Source organism: Tursiops truncatus, chromosome 3 (assembly GCF_011762595.2).
Source record: "Tursiops truncatus isolate mTurTru1 chromosome 3, mTurTru1.mat.Y, whole genome shotgun sequence".
Taxonomy (NCBI): domain Eukaryota; kingdom Metazoa; phylum Chordata; class Mammalia; order Artiodactyla; family Delphinidae; genus Tursiops; species Tursiops truncatus.
The window spans coordinates 166228460-166248862 of NC_047036.1; the positions used below are offsets into that span (position 1 = coordinate 166228460).

Sequence of the window (20403 nt, forward strand, 5' to 3'; positions counted from 1 at the left end):
CAAGTTCGCTTCCCCTTCCTCGTTCCCTGTGTGGCCCTTAAGGAGGGTGGTATTTGATATCCAAGTCTCCTAATAAGGCACAGACTACAGGAGCTTTCCATCATTTTTTTATATAAAACAAAACGGCCCCAGCCGAGCGGCAGGAAGAAAAGATTCGAAACATGAGTATGTACATCGATGGTAGAAGGCACAGCGGGTCCATGTGGAGTGAGGAGTTGGGGGGTGGGGCTGGGGGCAGCAGGTTACACAGGTCTCAGCTGAAGCCACGGGGGAAGAAATAAAGTGCGTAGGTCCTGGGGCACCCCCCGTGGCCCAGAAGCAGCAGCCAACAGCCCCCCTCTTCCCGCCTCTGGCAGGGTTCAGTTGAGTGTGACACGGAGGTAGGAGGTGGGCACGTAGCCCTCACCTCCCTGTTTCCGCCTGACCCGGGTCCAGCCGTCGCCTTTATCTTCTTCCATGAGACTGAGGTCCTCGCCCTCGGCCATGGAGATGGTGCCCTCGCTGGACCCTGTCACGGGGGCGGCAGTGGGCTCAGGTCTGCTGGAGGCGGATCTCAACAGAACCCAGCCCCAAAGACCGCCCCCAAAGCCACCGATGCGCCACCCAGGCTGTCCTTACCTTCAAAATGGTAGATGGCCACACAGTGACCTATGGGGGATGCAGGCTCCTCCTCAAAATCTTCATCGAACTCCGTGTAGATGGGAGCATCCTGACCCTCCTCGGGTGGGGGCTCTTCAGAGCTGGTTGGAGAAGGCAAAGCAGGTGAAGACAGGTTCACCCGGGGTCCGGGGACAGACCCACACCGGCCTCCCTGCTCACCTCTCCTTATCCTGTGATCCGTTGTTGCTGTTGCTGCTGCTGTCTGGTGGGGCGCTGGCTGGGGGGTCTGGAGGCCGAGTGTGCCGGCCCAGGGTGTCCCCCCGGTTGCTTAGGACCCGGCTCTCGGCTTCTGCCAGCCAAGCCTGAGAGGAGGGGACCGCACAGTCAGCTCCAGGGCCAGGCTCTGGGGTCAGCCCACTCTGGCCTGGAGGTTTCCTGAGATCACCCATGCACACCCAAGGCAGTGATGAGAAACAGCTGAAGCAGCCCCCCCAATACCTCCCTGTCCCCCTCCCTCCCCCAAGAAGTGACTCAGCCAGGCCTGCCGGCCCCGCCCCTCCCCAGGGTCTTCCCTGACCTCATACTTCTGTACTTCCAATTTCAGACGTTCGATGTTGTTCAGGGTTTCTGTGATCCGGGGTTCCAAGCTGGCCGGGTCCCCCATCTGCGGTGTCTTCTCATATACATCCTTCATTTTCTTCAAGGCCTCCCTAGGGTGAGACAGACGGAGGAGAAAGAATCCCATGTGATTTAACAAACAAAAAATGTGGGCTTTGCTTCAGGGAGCTCAGCCAGTGCTTCATAGCTTGGGTTCAAATCCCAGGGTGGGCATTTCTTAGTTATGTGAGTTTGGGTTAAGTTACTGAAACTGTGTCTCAGTGTGCTTGTCTGAAAAAGAGAATAATGGGATCTATATAGCTATGTCTATATATCTCCTGGGAGTTGTTGTGAAGATGAGAACAGTGCCTTTATGTATTCAGATATATATTGAGTGCATACTACATACCAGGAACCTGTCCTAGGCATTAGAGATATAGCACTAAACAGGACAGTCAGGGTCCTACCTCTACTCACAATCTCTCAGGAAAACGGGAATTCTAATGATGCACGTAAGGGGTTTAGAATGGTGCCTGGCATACAGCAACACTCTCTAAATGCTAAGTATTACTATCATTAGTCCCCTGTCCCTACTTCCTCCATGAAATGGTTACAAGCATGGTCCTCTGGACTATGTCAAACCTGGGTTCAACTTCTTTCCAGTCCTAGTACCTGATGCACATGACAGATGAGGAAACTGGGAACAACTAGAATTCAAGGCCAGTCCGCCTGGACTCCAGAGCATGCACCCATAATCCCCCCATGATAAAAACTCAGGAATGACAGAGTTCTCGAATGGAACTTTACACCAATAAAAGCCGCTTTTGTACAAGAAGTTCTGTGCAAACGGCAAAACATCATTTGGCTGTCTGTCCACAAGTGGCAAACGTCATTCTTATTATGTAAGAGGACTGGGAAGAGAATCTTGTTGCTTGGAAAGAATGAGTAAAGATTTTCTTTTTTTCATCTGGCAGGTTTCTTTATCGTTAATACGTTAAGTGCTTTGAGTTATTAAATGAATAACCATATGCTTCTTTTTCTTTTAGCCAATTAATGAAGTAAGTGAGACGGATAGATGTTTTGATATTGAACCATCTTTGCATTACTGGGATAACACCCGAGTGATCATGATTTTTTTGTGGTCTTTTTTTTTTTTAACTGCAGTAAAATATACATAATATAAAATTTCCCATTTGAGCTGTTTTTAAGTGTATGGTTCAGTGGCATTAAATTCATTCATGTGGCTGAGCGATCACCACCACCGCGTGATTTTTTTTTTTTTTTAATACGCCATTGGACTTGCTTGGCGAGGATTTTGCAATCTAAGATCATAAGTTAATTAAATAAGTCCATAATTTTACCTTCTTGAATTCTTGCTAACCCAATTTTGGAACTGAGATTCCACCAGCCTCCTAAATGAGCTGGCAGCTTTCGCTCTTCTTCTGTTTGTTGGAATGACTTCTGTAAGATGGGAAGTCACCATTTCTTTTAAGTGTGGTAGGAATCACCTAGAAACCCACCAGGGCCTGGAATTTGTCGGGGAGGAGATCTTCGAGTATCATTTCAATGTAATTCATTTATTATTTCACCTTGTTCCTTACCTGCCCACCCCCTCACCTTACCTCTGGTCGATCTCCTTCTGTAGTTCACGGTTCCGTTCTTCCAGCTGCTGCTGAAGCCGCTTTCTCTGCTGCTCCGGGGGCAAGTGGCTGAAATCCTCGGTCACCACTGTCTGCAAGGTGGAAGAAGGCTGAGCTCGGGAACACAGAGTCTGAGCTTCCAGGGTCTAAGACATGACTAAGACACACCAAGTCCACCTTCCTCCCCACCCAAGGTTCTTGGGGGGCAAGGCCATGCACAGAGCAAAGCAGGTCCAGGTGGGGCCGTGGAAGGAGGGGGCCCAGCCGGCGGCAGGAAGCGAGCCCAGGGTCCCGCCACCCGGCCGCTGGGCAGGCTGGGGCCGCCCACTCCTCCTCCCCCGGAGGCCTCACTTACCCCACGGCTGCCTCGAAGGCTGCGGAAGGATGCTAGCCGCGGTTTGACTGACTTACTGATCTCACTCAGTATGGCCAAGGGGTCGAGGCCGGAGCGGGGGGACGGGGGTCCGTTAGGTAATGCCGAGGGCAGGGGGCCCCCCAGGGGGGAGAGGGGTGGAGGGCACGGCTACCAGCAGGGGCCAGGGAGGACACGGGTCAGGAGGGGCAGGAGGACGTAGAGAACAAGGACGGATGAACGGAAGGACAATGGATGCAATAAAGAAAAAGGGGAAAAAAACCAAATGGAGAAAAGAAAAGAAAAAAAAAAGTAAGAAAACCACAACTCAAGATGCACAATCACACACACAGAAAATGCATGCAGAGAGCAACACAAAAATCTGGGAGGTGGCAGGAGGGCATTAATTAGATTGTGAGCCAGAAGGCCAGACCCCTCCCCCACCCTCCACCTCCCTCGCATCCTATGTCCAGTTTCTAGAATGGAGACTGGGGGTACAGGGAAGCCCATGTTTCTTGTCCCCCTCCCCAGCTTTCTGGGCTCACAGTCTAGAAGATGGAGGGAGAAGCATGCAGGAATCAAGGTCTCAGACAAATATGGGGCCATAGACGTCAAGGGCAAACTGAGAGAAGGGTCAAAGGCATGAAATACCAAAAGGGTTACAGCTGGGGTTTAAGCTGGGGGACGGTACGTATAAACTGAAGAAGGGTATCAAAGTATACACCAAGAGGGATCCGAAGTATAAAACAGGAGTCAAAAGGTATAAACTAGGGACATGGGGATTGTCAAAGGTGTAAGAAGCCAAGGGTGTCCAGGTATGTGCCTGACACTGAAAGCTAAAGATCCCGAGAAAAACCAGCCTAAGGGTGGGGCGCCCAGAGATGCACCGGAGGATTGGAGAGACCCAGGGGGGAGTCCCTAGGGCTGGAGTCCCAATCCCTCACCCAGCCCTGAATACCCAAAGCAGTTCTTCTCCCAGCATCCTGAGAAGCAGCAGACAGACGCCACAGGCCCCCCTCCTTGCCCCCCACTCCCCAGCCTCAGGGGACTCCCAGGCCAATTGCCCGGCCGCCTTCCTTCCCTCCAGCCCGGGCCAGCAGCCAAGAGAAAAATTCCTGCCCAGGACTCAGCGTTCCGGCGGCTGGGGCTGACTCAGTGGGGGCCCCTGCTGTCTCCACTCACACCCATCCCCTCCACCCCAAGGGCCCCGGCCCCCACCTTGTTCCTCTTGCTGAAGGGCCAGCGCTTAGCTCGGCTGCGGCCGGGGCCTCGGAGCTCAGGCCGTCCATCTGAGGGGGTGCCCAGGCTGCTGTCCGAGGGCACGCGGTTCATGGGCTGGCTGAAGTCTTCAAATTCCACGTCGCCCGGGCGGGCAAAGCCTGACTTGTGCAGCTCGATTAGGACCTGGGAGTCCTGGGGGAGGGGATGGTGAGGGGCAGTCAGGGGAAAGACTGGGTGCCTAGCCTTTGGGCTTCTCCTCCTGCCCTCTCCCACCCCCCCGCCCCTGTGGTCCACTGGGACCAGGCACCCACGTTCTTGGCATCCACAGCATCCGCGGCCACCTTCATGCCCTCCAAACACTTGGCGATGATGGGTACCACCTGCAGCTCAGCCTCGGACAGGAGCCTGTACCCAGCCCCCAGGTGGGTGGCCCGCCGCTCGTCCATGTCCTGCAGCTTCTGCGGGGACAGGGGTGTGGGGTCTCAGGGGTGCTGATGGAAGGGCCGGTGGCAGAGTGATTCACTACACGAGCATGATGGAGACCCACACTGGCCCCAGCCCCAAGCCCAGTCTGGCAGGGAAACACAGAATCGAACACAGAGACTTCCAGCTCAGTGTGGTCAGGGAAGAAACAGGAGGCCAGGGAGATTTCAGAGGAGAATTTGAGGACCTCCCCTCCCCTTGCCTAGGGAGTCAGGAAAGGCTTCTCAAAGGAGGTGAAGCCAGGGATTTCAAGAAAAAGCAGACCCAGCACCAATACTGCCAGTCCCAGGGCTGGGACAGAGAGCAGAGTACAAGGGTGAAACAGAAGAGGGGAAATTCGAGATCTTTCAGAGGTGTTGTTAGAGTTGGGGCTTGGAAGAATAAGCAGGAGTTGCAAAAGGAAAGAAAGACAAATCTGGCAGAAAGAACAGCTTGAGTAAAAGCGGAGCACACTTTGACTATTTGTTTCTAATTCCTTCTCAATTTAGAGATTAGGGCATTACAGCCAGGGTTTTGACAAATGTGTAGGAGTTGGTTAACTCTGAGGTTTCAGGGGCAAGGTGGGGCTGGGGGTGTGGAGCACTTACATTAAAGATCTGGGGCATCTGGGAAAAATAGAAGTGAGCCTGGTCTCGGTTGAAGCGCTGTAGTTGGGCTGCATATTCATTTTTGCTTTCTTCTGCCATGTGACTCCGAAGGTGGGCCTGTTGCTTGGCCTGAGGAATATCGAGGTGGGGGTCATGGCCCAGTTCCAGCCTTGCCCAACCCTGACCCCCAAGCGTGTCTCAGACCCCACAGGCACCTTCTCCACATCAGCCTTGGTGGCATTGATATCCTGGTCCAGCCGCTCGGCCGTCTGAGCTGCCTTCTCAGCCTCCCGGCAGTCCCGCTCAAACTTACGCTTACTCTGTGTTGGGGACAGAACCAGAATGAAGGAGCCACCAACCAAAGTTTCACGGACTGGTGGGAAGTCACCCAGCAAATGGGGGTCGGGGCTGGAAACCCACAGCAGAGGTGGCGTCCTGGCCAAACAGGATACCTCTGGGGATTGGCAACCCTCACCCAGCTGCTCGGGGCCAGAGCCACGCTTCTCCACACCCACAAACTCACATTCTCTAGCTGCTTGAAGCCACTTTCCAGCTGCTGCTGGGCCCGACGGCCTTCTTGGAAGTGCTATGGAAAGAAGGGGTGATAAGGCTCACCCTGGTTTCAGGGGCCCCTGGGAAATCCCAGAGAGGGGATCACCCACCATCTTTCTCTCCTGTTTCATCTCCTGTGAGTACTTGGCCAGCTCGAGACACACGTGGACACTGAGGTTCTCGGCCACCAGCTCCCGCTGGCCCGCAAAATCATTCACCTCCTGGAGAATCTGCACAAATGACTGTTGCTGGCTGAACCTGGGATGCGGTGGAGGGGGACAGGGGCTGAGGGTCAGGGTCCCCAGGAGCCACATGCCCCAGGACCCACCTCTGTATGAGAAAATGTGAGCCCCAAGACATTCACCCCAGAAGCAATGATGTATTCTGGTCTGCATCCCCAACCCTTGGGGGGGACAAAGGACTCACAATTCTCAGAATTTGGGGGGTTTTAGAAACGGGATATGATGCTTACGCCACCTTTTTGCATCACCCTAGTGGTGTCAGCGGCAGCATCCTGTAACCAAATACTATAAATGTTTTTGCAAGGAGAAATATTAATGTCCACGCTAAGTGGGATAAAAACCAAGACCGCAATGAACGTAATAAACATCAAGTCAGTTCAGGTCGGAGGTTGCCTCCAAACAAGTGACCAAAAGAACTTTTGATTTCTAGAGCTTTTTGGATTCTGGACCTGGGGACCTGGAATAAAGTGAAATGGTCTGGGCATTGTTTAAACACGTTATCTTAATCTTCACATGAGCCCCTACAAGGACATCATCATCATCCCCAATTCACAGGAGAGGAAAACAGAGGCATAAAACTTAAGTCACTTGCCCAGAGTCATTCATTTAGTAACTGTTGGAGCCTCTCCCATTTAACAGGCGAGGAAAATAGAGGCGGAGAACTTGAGTCAACTGGCGGAAGCAGTTTGGCTGGAAAGTAGTGGATTTAGAATTCCAACACAGGTAATACGGTTTCTGCATCCAAGCTCATACCTCTAGGTGGAACTGGGGTGAGAAGTGAGGGGTCTGTTTGGGTGGCCCAGCTTGAGGGAGAAGAAGTGGCTCCCTTACCCCCTGCCCTCCCAAATCTAGCCCTGCATCAATCCCCTCTTCATTCTTACTTGGATTCTGGGTCATCTTTGCCAGGTCTTTTAGGCATATATTTTTTCACCAGGCTCCTACGGAGAGAGGCAGGAAGGCTGAGCCCCCAGCCCTCCAACCGCTCCCCCTAACCCCAGGGCGAGGCCACCCTAGGGTCTCACCGCAGCTGCTTTGCATAAGCCTGCTCCACCTCCGTCCGCTCTTTCACGAACTTCACGTATCTGTCCAACAGGTCCAGACCCCACTGCGTGTGCCGCTCGAGCACCTCAAACTGATCCTAGCGGGGCATTGGGAGGACTGGGGTCAAGACCTTGGGACCCCACAGCCTCCGACCAAGCGGCAGGGGAGCCTCCAGGCTCCAAGCTCCGAGAAGGCGTGGTTTCCCGGCCGCGCCCCTGAGCGGCGCGGGGGGAGGCAGGAAACCCGCGGGAACCCCCTCCCCTTCCCGGGAAGGGCCAGGGAACAGGGGCGGGGCCCCAGCTGGACTACAGGGTCCCCTCTCCCGACGTCCAAGAGAGGTGTGGAATGGGACACGGCCACTCCCCCTGCCCCAGCTCCCCTAATCCCCCCCAGATTCCAGAAAATCCGGCCGGCCCGGCGTGAGTCAGGGCCAGAGGCGCAGGGTTCCCTGCAGCCTGGGGGGCCTCTGAATGGCCAGAGGGTGGGCACCAGGTTCCCCCGGTTGCCATGCTTCCCCGGGTGCCCCGAAGGGTGACTCAGTTTCCCTCACTGATTCCACTGCGCCTCCAAAAGAAATCCCAGCATTGGTGTGGGGGGCGATCTAGTTACCCTGGGACACCCAGGAACCGAGGAGTGCCACCGTCCCCAGAAAGAGGAGGGGTCAGAGGTCCCGGCTAGGAAAGGGGAAAATTTCTGGGACTTCCAGGGCACAGGTTCGAGGCGGTCAGGTGGCGGCCCCTCCCAGTGCCTAGGGCGGGCTGGGGGAGGGGGCTGAGGCCGAACCTCGCAGCCCCCTTCCCCCTACAGGGTCCCAAGCCCCTGGTTGTTGATTATAGGCAACGTGAGGGCGGTCTGTACTTCCAGGTCCCACGTGGGGTTGATAGTGGCCAGAGGGTCCCCTCCCCCGCCCCAGTCGGACAGGCGGAGGGCGGGCAGGGGCCCAGGGGCCGTAAGATAAGCCGCCGGCCCAGTCAGGGCGCTCAAAATAGGTGACCTCTCCCGGCCGCTCCGGCCTGGTCCCAGGACTTCTTTTGCCCTCCTCACTATAAACCCCGTACCTCAGTTTCCCTACGCCGCTCCGGCAGGGTCGCCCTCCGCTCCCGGGCGTCCTGAAACGCCCTAGGAAACTCCGAATGAGGGCGGAAAGCGGGGATTCCAAGGGGTCGGTGGAAGGGAAAGCGCAGAGACCCCTCTAGGGTACTGCAGGGGCAAAGCGGGGGTCTGGACCCCAGGAAGGGAGGAACTTGGAGCCGGGCGGATCGGACTCACCCACAGTTCGGTGCCCCAATCCATGCTGCTCCCGCCGATGCCAACGCCGCCGCCGCCGCACCCGGTCCCCACCGCCCGCCGCCGGGAGACTCAGCCAGGGCGCTGAGCCCGGCCCCGCCCCGTTAATGCCCCGCCCACTCCAGGCTCTGTCACGCCCCATAGGCTCTGCCACGCCCCCGCCCGCGCGGAGCTCCGGCGCAGCCCCCTAAAGGTGAGGCACACCCCAGGAGGCGGGGCCCCACAGACGCCCCGCCCCCTCTTAAAGGAACGTTGCCGCCCGAAGCCACTGGACAGACTCCTTAAAGGACCCCCACCCATTTTCCAAATCCCTTAGGACCCTCTTGTCCTCCCCACACCTAACCCGCCCTGGATTGTTTTTCCTTTCCTTTTTCCTTTCAACCATTCATTAAAGGGCCAAGACACTAAAACCCCAACCCAAGAGGTTCTTCCCCCACCCCATCGCAGGGAGAAGCTGAGGTCACCTCGCTCTTGCGGGCCGGCCCGGCTCCAGACGTCTACGTTCGTCCCACTAATGGTCTGGTCCCTCCGGCCACAGGGCGGATGGGAGGACTTCGATCCTGTCCAGGACGCGCCTCCACCAAGGCCTGGTCCATTAGCGCCCCCACCGCATCCTGCCTCCTTCCCCAAATCTGCGCCTGGAAACTAAGGACGAGCTGTCCTTGGGGCGCCGGGCCCAGGCCTTTCCCCGGCTCCCGTCCAGTTCGAGCCTGCACCTGCCCATTTTCCAGTTGCATCCATTAAGGCACAATCAGTTTTAATTGTCTGCACCGACCCTGGGATTCCGACTCCACCCCCGACGCCCCTAGAACCCTGGGGCTTGGAAGTCTGTCGTCCCTGTCATAAAAGTCTGTTCACACGTTGTTAATCCCTTTGAGGCACTGGGATGAAAGGGGAGAGATCCTAGTAGCAACCTCCTTCATCCTCTCCCTCTTCTGGTGCTTTCTCTTTGGCTACAGAGGTGACAGTCGCCCTGCTGGGGCTGGGGGCTCCGGGCCCCCGGGGACAAGTTAGGCTCTGAGCCCGCAGGCTCCCAGTACACAAAACCGAGGAGCCCAGGAGGATCGCTCCAGGAGCCCACACTGGGACAGATGGCTCTGCGAGGACCTGGCCCCACCTGCTGGTGGCTTCTGAGTTAGAAAACTTCAAATTACAAAGTAGACGTGCTCCGGAGGTTAGAGGATCAGATCGAATCAGGAATTCAGCCTGGGGTCTGGAACTCAGTGGCTCAGCCTGGGAGTAGGGTCTCAGCCTCTAAATGAAGCTGGGATTCATCCCAGGTTGGCACCACAGTTGGGATGGAGTCTGACTGGGATAGGAGGCTTAGCAGAGGGGTCAGCCACCCAGTCGAAGGCCTGGGACTCAAACTAAGGTCCACAGGTCAGTCCTAATCTGAGGTCAGTCCAGGTGGAAGCTCAGCCAGAGATTAAGGCTCAGTATAGGCTGAGGGTAGTAGGGGGTCGGGGAGTCTAAGTTTCGGCGGAGGTCAGGGCTCAGCTGCAGGTAGGGGGCTCAGGCTGGGGCCGGGATTCAGCCTGACTCAAGACCAGCCTGGGATCTGGGGATGGGCCTCCAGTTGCCTCACTCCAGGACAGAAGGGTCCACCTAAGGCTGGTGACTCAGCCTGGGATCATGGGTCATCGTAGGGTCAAGATTTAGCTTGGGGCCAGGTTTTGGCCTCTCTGTGGATCAGGAAGATTAGGAGAACAGGACAGGCTTTAGCAAATGCATGTGTTTACCAAAAGCCTGAGCTTTGGCTGGGAGCCACATCCCCGGGGTAAGAAAGGGGACGTCCGTCCTTAGGGATACTGGGAAGTGTAGTTTATTGAACGTCCCCTTGAGCTGTTTCTGGGTAATGTAGTTCTGAACGGGTCTGTCAGTTAAGAGTGGATGGAGGAATTCCCCTTTAGGGGCCGGATATCAGATCCATCACAATTGGTTGGATGGACTGTTTATCAGAGTACATCCGGGGACAATCTTTCTAGTGATTGGTGAGCGTGGAGGCGGGGTTAAGCGATATCAGCACTTCCATTCGGGGCTCGGGCTGTCCATTTGGTGTCGTACAGGGTGCGGGCTCGAGAGGAGGCGATTACTGATTGGTTGAGTGGGCTGAAAAAAGCTGAAGGGTCGGCCCCCACCGTGCGGCGATTGGCGGGCTTGAGGGCGTCAGAGGCGGTGTCGGGGGAGGCGTTGGCTTCAGAGATGGCCGTGAGCGAGAGGAGGGGGCTCGCCCGCGGGAGCCCCGCGGAGTGGGGGAAGCGGCTACTTCTGCTGCTGCTGTTAGGCGGTTGCTCTGGGCGCATCCACCGGCTGACGCTGACGGTGAGTCCCGCCGCGCGGCGGTCTGGGGTGTGGGTCGCAGCTTCGGCCCGGAAAAGCCCCTGGCTTGGAGTGGTTTCGTCCGGATGGAGCGGTCCGGCGCCCCCCGCTTCCAGGTCCGGAGTGGTCTCGTCCGAGGAGCCCCCTCGGTCCTCCTGTTGGAGTTGCCTGGCCCGCCGCGCTGTAGTCGTGCCCCGCCCACCGGGGGGGGGGTTCATCTCCGGAGACGGCGGACTTTGAGTCCTCTAAATTCTTGGGATTGCTTTGGGGACGCTAGGGACCCTTGACGCCACCCAGGGAAGTCCCTGGGGGTTCTAGAATAGGGTCCTCTGGGTACTCACTGGGATCTTGGGGGCTCAGTTGGAATCTAAACATTTTCCGGGAGGTGAGGGCCAGGCACCCCAAGATGCGTAACTCTGCTCTCCGGGTGATGCTTACCCAATAGGGAGACTTCCAGGTATCCCAGACTTTCGAATCCTAGACTCTCCGAACAGTGGCCAGAGGATCCGGAGCCAGCCTGTCCCTGCCTGGGATTAAGGTTATGGCCTCCAGAGCTGGCCCTCTCAACCTCTCCCGTCACCATTTGGACCTGTCCTAAATATAGAGATACCCAGAGGGGCCCGAAGCCCTTGGGGGAACCTCATGCTAGAGCCCTGGGGCTGGGCTGGTGGGAAGTCTGAGGTGCCTCTGCCTTCTTGGTCTCTGGCAGGGGGAGAAGCGAGCAGACATCCATCTGAACAGCTTTGGCTTCTACACCAACGGCTCTCTGGAGGTGGACCTGAGCCTCCTGCGGCTGGGCCTCCAGGAGACAGATGAGAAAGCCCCATTGGTGAGGGGCTTTGAGGAGTTTGCTGGAGGAGGGAGAGGTGCACAAGTTTCTGAGCTCCGCCCCCTCCCCCCGCCCCAATTCTGGATTCACATCCTAGCTCTGCCTCTCACCCATATGATCTTGGGCAAGTCCCTTGATCTCTCTGAGCCTGTTTCCTCATGTGTAACTTGGGAATAATAATTTCTCATGCAGTACGTGCCAGGCACTGAGCTGGGGGGAGGGGAGCCTACCAGTGAACAAGACAGCCCCAGTTCCTGCAGTCGAAATGAGAAGTTAGTGTTTATTGAACGCCCGCTGGGTACCAGGTACCATGCAAATCTATTTCCATGAGTCTGTTCTGTCATAGCCACCTCTCAGGGATGCTGTGAAAATATTACACCTGTAAAGCCAATTTTACAGGTGTTTACACAGACTCAGGGGCATGTGGCTTACTCAGAGTCCAAGAGCCTGGATGTATATCCAAGTGTGTTGGCTTCCAGAGCCCAAGGCAGGGAGCCATGAACATTCTATTTAATTTATTTTTTACATCAACATTTTAAATGGGGGGAAACAGGGTGGGTAGGTCGAGGACCAGCGAAGGTCTCCCTGAGGAAGTGACATCCCAGTCAAGGGGCAAGGATGGTTAGGAGTTAAAGGAAGAGGGTTGGGGGGCTGGGGGCAGATGGGAAAAGTCAGTGAAGTGAGTGAACACGGAATCTCACGCTTAGTAGGCTTTGAGGAAATTCGAGGTTACGTTACTATTGCCACTGATAGAGGTGGCTTGGAGGTCCCTGCTGGTGTCCCTCACATCATCTCTTTTTCTTGCCAGGTGGGGTTCAGTCTGACCCGTATTCGATCTGGCAGTGTTCCTTCCTATTCAGTGAGTGGAGGGGGCAGAGGTGGAGGGGGGGAGGGGGGGAGTGTGGAGGGGCAGGGGTGGTGGAAGGGCAGGATGGTCTGTCAGCATCTGGAACCCAAAGATCCCTGTCCTTTCCCAGAGGGGGGAGCAGGGAGAGACCCTCCCTTGCCCGGGTGGATGGGGAGGAAGGCAGAGTGAGGCTGGACCAGTGGGAGGGGGTGACGAAGGCTCCCTGCTGCCCACTCTCCAGAGCCGGGACCCTCACGACTGTCCTCTCCGGAAAAACAGTAGCAACCTTCTGGCTGTCTTCCTCATCAACACCAAGGATCTGCAGTGAGTTGGAGGGCTGGCGGCTCCCCTAGAGAGCCGTCATTGGGGTTTCCCTGGTTGTGCTACCCACATGAGCTGATCAGGTGGAATCAGAACCAGCCAGAAAGAACCTTGACTCCTTTGGAGAAAGCCACTCGCTTTTTTTTTTTTTTGGCCGCACCACGTGGCTTGTGGGATCTTGGTTCCCAGACCAGGGATTGAACCCGGGCCCTCGGCAGTGAAAGCACCGAATCATAACCACTGGGCCACCAGGGAATTCCTGTCACTCGCTTTTTAATTTTGCCTTCAAGCCTTCTGATTATGGGAGGGAGAGAGGGGAGGAGTGCCCAGGCAGTATTAGGGTCTCAAGGCAGAAGACCCAACACAGAGGAGTGTTGTGAGAATTAATACAAGTCATTTGTGCGTGTAGGATGCACCCTGTGCGCCAGGCAGCATCCTGGGATCTCTACAGGTGTTAACTCATTGACTGCTCAGACTGTTGTTATCCCCATTCTAAAGATGAAAAAACTGAGGCTGAAAACTGGGATTTGAACCCAGGGTCCAAAGATACTCTGTTGCCTCTCTGTATGTACAGCATTTGCTTTTTAAATAGTGTGTACTTCAGTAGAATGAGTGACTTAATGTCACAGGAAGTGACAACTAGTCCTCGGTACAGGCAGCTCAGGGATGCAGCAGCCATCTTGATGGGTGGTGGCCAAATGCTGCAACTTGGGGACCACTGATGGAGCCCGACGCTGAGCCCCAGAGGGCCCGAGGGGCCCTTGAGTCCCTCAGCAGAGCAGGTGTGCCTGACCCCAGCCTTCAGCCTCCCAGCCTCATCCCACAGGGTCCAGGTACGAAAGTATGGGGAACAGAAGAAGCTGTTCATCTCTCCCGGGCTCCTCCCCGAAGCGCCCTCCGAACCAGAGCTCCCGAAGTCAGAGCACAGGGTCAACCCCAAGGTGGATGGCGGTGAGTCAGGGTGGCCGTGCAGGCATGGAGGGGCGGGTGGGCAGGGCCGCTCCACACGTCCCGCCCATCATTCTGCTGTCTGTCTATCTCTAAAGTCACCTGCTTGCCCCTGGCAGGGACCACTACTGCACCCAACAAGGCCAAGTTGAAACCCACAGGGTCACAAGCCGACCAGCAGGTATGGGGAAGCCAGGGCAGGAGGGAGGAAGCCCCGCCCCCAGGCGGGGCCAGCTGATGCTCCATGGAGGTCCTCTGTCCCCTCAGGGCATTGGTGGAAAGGACCAGGACCTGGTGTTGGGCCTGGGCCATCTCAACAACTCCTACAATTTCAGTGTGAGTGTCCGGGGGTGCCTGCAGCCCCTCCCCTCCACAGAGCGGGGACCACCCATGCTGAGGCCTCCTCTCCCCTCTGTCTGCCCCACCGCCCAGTTCCACGTGGTGATCGGCTCGAGGGCCGAGGAAGGCCAGTACAACCTCAACTTCCACAACTGCTACAACTCGGTGCCGGGCCGGGAGCAGCCGTTCGACATCACGGTGAGCAGGGGTGAGGAGGGTGGGCAGCAGGTTCGCGGAGCGCTCACTGCAGGCCAGGTACTCCGTGCCCATTTGGGAGACGGGAAGACTGAGGCTCAGAAACAGGGAGTCGGCCAGGGAGAGAGCGGGAGAGCCGCAGACTCACACTCAGGGCCCCGCAAGTCTGGAGCTAGCGCGCGATCCCCCTGCCCACCGCTGTCCCCTCCCCAGGTAATGATCCGGGAGAAGAACCCCGAGGGCTTCCTGTCGGCGGCGGAAATCCCCCTCTTCAAGCTGTACATGGTCATGTCCGCCTGCTTCCTGGCCTCCGGCATCTTCTGGGTGTCCATCCTCTGCAAGAACACGTAATGCCTTTGCCCCTGAGGGTTCCCCACCTCCCCTCATCACACCTTCCCACTCCTACCCCTGACCGATGCCCTCCCACTCTCTCCTGTCCCCGACCCCGCTGCCAGGTACAACGTCTTCAAGATCCACTGGCTCATGGCAGCCCTGGCTTTCACCAAGAGCGTCTCTCTCCTCTTCCACAGTGTGAGAGCCTTGGGCCGGGAGCAGGATGGGGTGGGCTGGGGTGTCAGGGGCCAGGAAAAAGCCCCTACAAGCCACTCCTCAAATCTCTGCAGACCCTGGGCTTGGGAGTTCCATTTGTCCATACATTTGTCCATCCATTTTATCACCGTGGCCGGCTGTGCATCCAGTCCTGTCCAGCTGTGACCGCCCACCTTTCAGTCTGACTGTCTGTGGGTCCAGCTATGAGTGTCCACCGGGCTGATTGTCTAACTGTCCATCCACCCGACTGTGACCTTCCCTCCATTGTCAAGGCTGTGACTGTCCAGCCATCTGTGCGGCCGCCGTTCTGGCTGTGACTGTCCCTTTCTCAGTCCACTCACCATCCTGATCGTGACCTTCTGTTCAGTCCACTTCCTGGCCACCCATCCGACAGTGACTGTCGGTGTTCCCAAACCACCACCATCTCCATCCCCCCGTCCATCCGTCTGACTGTCCATCCGTCCATCCACCTCCAGATCAACTACTACTTCATCAACAGCCAGGGCCACCCCATCGAGGGCCTCGCTGTCATGCACTACATCACGCATCTGTGAGTGCCCTTCTCTGCCGGGGGCAGGCGGCGGGCAGGGGAGGCGGGCCCCCGAGTCTCACCACAGCCCCTGCCCGCCTCCGCCAGGCTGAAGGGCGCCCTCCTCTTCATCACCATCGCCTTGATCGGCTCCGGCTGGGCCTTCATCAAGTACATCCTGTCCGACAAGGAGAAGAAGGTGTTCGGGATCGTGATCTCGCTGCAGGTGCACATGGAGGCCCCAGGGTGGGCAGGTGGACACGAGTGCAGGCTGGGCCCACCCACCCCACCCACCCCACCCCCGCCCCGCAGGTCCTGGCCAACGTGGCCTACATTGTCATCGAGTCCCGTGAGGAGGGCACCAGCGACTACGGCGTCTGGAAGGAGATCCTCTTTCTGGTGGACCTCATCTGCTGCGGCGCCATCCTCTTCCCCGTGGTCTGGTGAGGACCCCCACCCGACCCCCTCCCCTGCAGGCACGGGTGGAGGCAGTGCTGACTGCCCCCCACATCACCCACTCGTTCCCAGGTCCATCCGGCATCTCCAGGACACGTCTGGCACTGATGGGAAGGGTGAGCTGTGCCCTCGGCCCTCGGCCTGCTCCTGGTCCCTCTTGCTGACCCCTGGATGCCCCTTCCATCCCCTCTGACTGCCTCTTCCTGCCTTTCCACCCCCTCACCATCCTGGGACATCCCCCTCCACGCTCTGCCCCTGAGACACTCACCCCAATGTCCTCCTGTCCACAGCCCTTCTCCACCCTGTCCCCTTCGTCCTGCCCCCCGCCTCCTTCCCTTGACCCCCACTCTCTGTGCCTACCCCTCAGTGGCAGTGAACCTGGCCAAGCTGAAGCTTTTCCGGCATTACTACGTCATGGTAGGAGCCCTGTGCTCACTCGGGAAGTTTGGGAGGGGAAACAACCAGCCCACTGGCACACCCACCCTAACCCCTCCATCTGCAGTCCCCCGGAGCCCCGCCCTCTGCCCATAATCCCCGGCCCCCCTCCCCAGGCATCCCCAGTGGTCCCTCAGCCCTGTGCCCACCCGTGTCCCTGCAGGTCATCTGCTACATCTACTTCACACGGATCATCGCCATCCTGCTGCGGGTGGCCGTGCCTTTCCAGTGGCAGTGGCTGTACCAGGTGAGCACTGAGGCCCCAGGTGGGGCGGAGGGTGGCCCAGACAGTGGAGGTGGAGGTGGGGGCCTGTACCTGACACTCCCACTCTGCCCCCTTGGCCCCCAGCTCTTGGTGGAGGGCTCCACTCTCGCCTTCTTCGTGCTCACGGGCTACAAGTTCCAGCCCACAAGGGATAACCCGTACCTGCAGCTGCCCCAGGAGGACGAGGAGGACGAGGAGGATGTGCAGATGAAGCAAGTGTGAGCCCTCGGGCTGGGGTGGGTGGGGCTTGGGCAGCAAGGGGCCTGGAGGGCGGGGCTGTGGGGGCAGGTGGGTGGAGCCTGGGGCGGGACCAAGAGGCTCTGGGGTAGGTGTGGTGGGCTGAATGGGCGGGGCCTGGCTCCCCTCGGCTCACGGATTATCTCCCTAACTGTCTGCCTGCAGAATGACCGATTCTGGGTTCCGGGAAGGCCTGTCCAAAGTCAACAAAACGACCAGCAGGCGAGAGCTGTTGTGATCATGTCCCTGCCTCGGACACTCCTTCATCCCCCTTCATCCCCATCTCTTCACACATTCCCTGCTCCGGCTTCTCCCAAAGAGCGTGTGGGGAGGAGGGGGCCAGTGCTCACAAGGCATCCAGCTCCCTGGGACCTGAGTTCCTGGAGCCCATTCAGAAGAAGACAGACAGCCCCCCTCCCTCACAGATGTTGAGCACCCTGTCCCCACTTGCAACTGTACAATAATGACCGATCTGTTTTGCTACTCCAGTTTCTTGCCTTTCTGGGGGTTGAGAGCTAATGCAGGGGTTTGAAATTGAGAGATCCTTTGGGGGCACGGGGCGGGGAGAGGTTGCAGTATCCATTGCTTTGCACATTCAATAAATGTTAATTGAGCGACCACTGCGTGCCGGGCCCTGTGCCGGGTCCTGAAGACAGAGCAGTGATCGGCTGCTTGGCCGTGCGGGCATGGAGGGGCGGGTGGGCAGGGCCCAACACTCAAGGTGTCACCAGACGGTTCCATCACAGGGCCCTGACCCAGCCTGGGGAATCAGAGGTGAGCAGAGAGAGTGGGGAAAGACGCAGGCCCAGATGAGGGGACAGCGTGTGCAAAGACTGGAGGGGAGAAAAAAAATGGTGATTGGGTGACTCCTAAGTGGCTCAGGCTGAGTGCTGTATTCTAAGGCTTCTATTCTAAGGCTTCCAGGGTCTTTAACTCTTGAAAAGCTTATGAGGCACAGAAAGCCTATGTAACTTGCCCAAGGTAACACAGCAAACAAGTTGTTAGAAGGCTCAGGACTCAAAAACACCAGCAGTCTGGTTCCAGAGCTGCGTGCGCTGCCCCTCTGCACCTAGCCTCCCTGCCACCAAGCCTCTTGACCTTGCCCCCATTTGCTGTGTGACTGTTAAGTGGTTTAACCTCTCTGTTTCCTTGCATGTAAAATGGAGACCCCATAGAGTTGAGCATCACACATGATAATGGGAGTCTGGCTCAGCACAGTGCCCTGCAACACAGCTGACCTTTCATGGATTTCTCTGAACCTTGAGGAGTTCAGATTAGAGATGCACCTGGTCACACACCTGCACGCACACCTGTGGGCAGACCACCACGATGCATTTCTTCCCCCGCCCCACTTCACTCTTTAACTAGAATGCTCTGAACCTATTTTGGAGCTCTGAAAAATACTCCTTGGTGGGGACCACAGGCATGGGCCAGGGGGAGGGAATCAGGCTGGGGTCAAGGCTTCCTGCAAGTGGAAATGTGTCTAACTAGGGCCTAGATGAATATATAGCCCAGCCAGACAAAGAAGGAAGTGGGAAGGCATTGCAGACTGAGGAAATTATGCAGCAAGGCAATGCCCAGAATAGCTTGCAACCTCCACTGCTGGTCTGGCTTGGCCAGTGGGAGGGCAAGAGCAGCTGGCAGAAGCCTAAAAGCAGGCAGACACACTTGGACTTGATTCTGGGGCCCACGGGAGCCAAGGAAGAGTTTAGAGCAGGGCGGGACGTGGTAGTACAGGGATGGCGTTTTACACCACGTGCATGCTGGGGTGGGCAGTAATGGCTCTCCCAAGTTGTCCCCGCCCTAATCCCCAGAGCTTGTGACTATGTTCCCTTACATGACAAGAGGCACTTGGCAGGTGTGATTCAATTAAGGATCTTAGAATGAGGGATGATTCTGGATTATTCGAGTGGGTGCGTTGTCATTACAAGGGTCCTTTTAAGAGGGAGGCGGGGGCTTCCCTGGTGGCGCAGTGGTTGAGAGGCCGTCTGCCGATGCAGGGGACACGGGTTCGTGCCCCAGTCTGGGAAGATCCCACATGCCACAGAGCCTGTGCTCCGCAACGGGAGAGGCCACAACAGTGAGAGGCCCGCGTACAGCAAAAAAAAAAAAAAAAAAGAGGGAGATGGGAGGGTCAGGATCAGAGAATGAGATGTGATGCTGTAAACAGGCTAGTGTGATGTGCTTTGAAGATGGAAGAAGGGGCCACTAGCCACTAGCCACTAGCCCCTAGAAGCTGGAAAAACCCAGGAACGGATTCTCCCCTAGAGCCTCCAGAAGAAACATCAGCCCTACTGACAGCTCAGTTTCAGACTTCTGCCCTGCAGAACTGCAGCATAATAAATGTATTGTTTTCCAGTGTTTTTGTTTGTTTGTTTGGTTTTGTTTTTTTTGGCTCAGCGGCCATGGATCACGGGCCCAGCCGCTCCGCGGCATGTGGACCAGGGCACGAACCCATGTCCCCTGCCTCGGCAGGCGAACTCTCAATCACTGCGCCACCAGGGAAGCCCAATAAATGTCTTGTTTTAAGCCACCAGGGCTGTGATCATCTGTTATAGCAGCAGTCAGAAACTCATACGGTTTAGGAACACAAACTCTGGAGCCCAGCTGCCGGGTTCAAATCTCAGTTCTTACCAGCTAGAGGATCTTGGGCAAGTGGCCAAAGCCCTTAGTTTCTTTATCTGTAAAACGGGGATAGTAATAGCACCTAAGGCATCTGGAATAAACAAGTTAGATGCATAAAATCGTTAAGATGCTGTCGCTGAGATGTTCACAGTCATTAGCGCATATTCCTGTATCATGCATCGTAATTTTATAGAAACAATGCAAAGGTGTGTTTTAGAAAATAAATGCCCAGTTGCTGTGGACTAGATGACCTGGAAGAGGTGAGTTTACAGCAAGGAGGCTGGGGCCTTAGGGATGGAGAGAAAGGATGGGTTGGGAGAGACAGCCTAGGGGTCACAGGGCTGCTCACAGGGGATGGATGAGGGAGAGGGAGGAAGCGGGGGGTGGGGGGGAGAACTCTGGCTTGGAGGCACGGAGGGACTGTCACCGAAATAAGACAAGAGAGAAGAGGAGCAGGTGTTAGTAAAAATAAAATTCAAGTACATTGTGCGCTGGCCATGTGCTGGGCACTGGACTCAGCTTGCCTGATGCCACGTGCTGTCACCCCAAGACTCAGAGGGAGGTTCCATGGTTGTGAATGTCTAATTTACAGATGAGGAATCGAGGCCGGGAGAAGGCAGAGCTGCAGTCAAAACCTCTGGCCCGGAATTCCCTGGTGGTCCAGTGGATAGGACTCTGCATTCTCACTGCGGTGTCCTGGGTTCGATCCCTGGTCGGGGAACTAAGATCCCACAAGCCCTGCTGCGCAGCCCAAAAAAAAAAAAGGGTCCCTGGTGCCCAGGCCTCTGCTATGCTGTGTGAGGTGGTGGAGGGAAGGAGCCAGAGGGCAAGTGGTTGGGTTTAATCAGGTCAAGGTTAACCACAAGTTAATGAGTAATGAGTTGGGAAGGGGAAGTCCAGGCTGCTG

The 20403-nt window shown here is 56.7% G+C and overlaps 2 protein-coding genes across 10 annotated transcripts; one reads left to right on the forward strand and one right to left on the reverse strand.

Annotated features, from left to right (window-relative positions):
* Positions 1–94: 94 nt before the first annotated feature.
* Positions 95–8718, reverse strand: TRIP10 (thyroid hormone receptor interactor 10). Of its 6 annotated transcripts, XM_073803340.1 has the most exons (17): positions 8585–8670; positions 8374–8434; positions 7297–7412; positions 7156–7212; positions 6867–7039; positions 6143–6290; positions 6004–6066; positions 5696–5800; positions 5481–5609; positions 4722–4868; positions 4408–4602; positions 3193–3360; positions 2820–2929; positions 1178–1310; positions 820–962; positions 619–740; positions 95–508 (listed from the first exon to the last, which is right to left on the reverse strand). In XM_073803340.1, exons 5-17 carry the CDS (start codon positions 6878–6880, stop codon positions 360–362), a joined length of 1626 nt encoding a protein of 541 aa, XP_073659441.1. In that variant the 5' UTR covers positions 6881–7039; positions 7156–7212; positions 7297–7412; positions 8374–8434; positions 8585–8670; the 3' UTR covers positions 95–359. The 6 variants fall into 6 exon arrangements, with proteins under 6 accessions (XP_073659441.1, XP_073659439.1, XP_033710420.1 ...); XM_073803338.1 differs by lacking the exon at positions 6867–7039 and having other exon boundaries at positions 8374–8424; positions 8585–8623; XM_033854529.2 differs by lacking the exons at positions 6867–7039; positions 8374–8434 and having other exon boundaries at positions 8585–8718.
* Positions 8719–10765: 2047 nt separating this feature from the next.
* On the forward strand, positions 10766–17359 carry GPR108 (G protein-coupled receptor 108). 4 transcript variants are annotated; one of them, XM_033854532.2, is made up of 18 exons: positions 10766–10924; positions 11631–11750; positions 12559–12609; positions 12839–12921; positions 13745–13869; positions 13986–14047; positions 14134–14202; positions 14299–14403; positions 14614–14747; positions 14856–14931; positions 15426–15499; positions 15587–15704; positions 15791–15921; positions 16007–16050; positions 16302–16351; positions 16533–16616; positions 16719–16852; positions 17037–17359. In XM_033854532.2, the coding sequence occupies exons 1-18, from the start codon at positions 10805–10807 to the stop codon at positions 17107–17109; spliced, it is 1653 nt and encodes a 550-aa protein (XP_033710423.1). In that variant the 5' UTR covers positions 10766–10804; the 3' UTR covers positions 17110–17359. The 4 variants fall into 4 exon arrangements, 2 of the variants coding, with proteins under 2 accessions (XP_033710423.1, XP_033710424.1); XM_033854533.2 differs by having other exon boundaries at positions 16719–16846; XR_012331112.1 differs by lacking the exon at positions 16007–16050.
* Positions 17360–20403: the final 3044 nt, after the last annotated feature.

Bases quoted from the DNA above. Each gene is read 5' to 3' on its own strand.
- TRIP10 (XM_073803338.1), bottom strand. From the start codon at position 8,608: ATGGATTGGGGCACCGAACTGTGG. The intron at 2,930-3,192 runs GTAAGTGAGGCC...TCCACCTTGCAG, and splicing joins GCCTTCGAGGCAGCCGTGGG to ACAGTGGTGACCGAGGATTT. The intron at 741-819 runs GTGAGCAGGGAG...TTCTCCAACCAG, and splicing joins GGATCACAGGATAAGGAGAG to CTCTGAAGAGCCCCCACCCG.
- GPR108 (XM_033854532.2), top strand. From the start codon at position 10,805: ATGGCCGTGAGCGAGAGGAGGGGGCTCGCCCGCGGGAGCCCCGCGGAG. The intron at 14,404-14,613 runs GTGAGCAGGGGT...TCCCCTCCCCAG, and splicing joins AGCAGCCGTTCGACATCACG to GTAATGATCCGGGAGAAGAA. The intron at 16,352-16,532 runs GTAGGAGCCCTG...GTGTCCCTGCAG, and splicing joins TCCGGCATTACTACGTCATG to GTCATCTGCTACATCTACTT.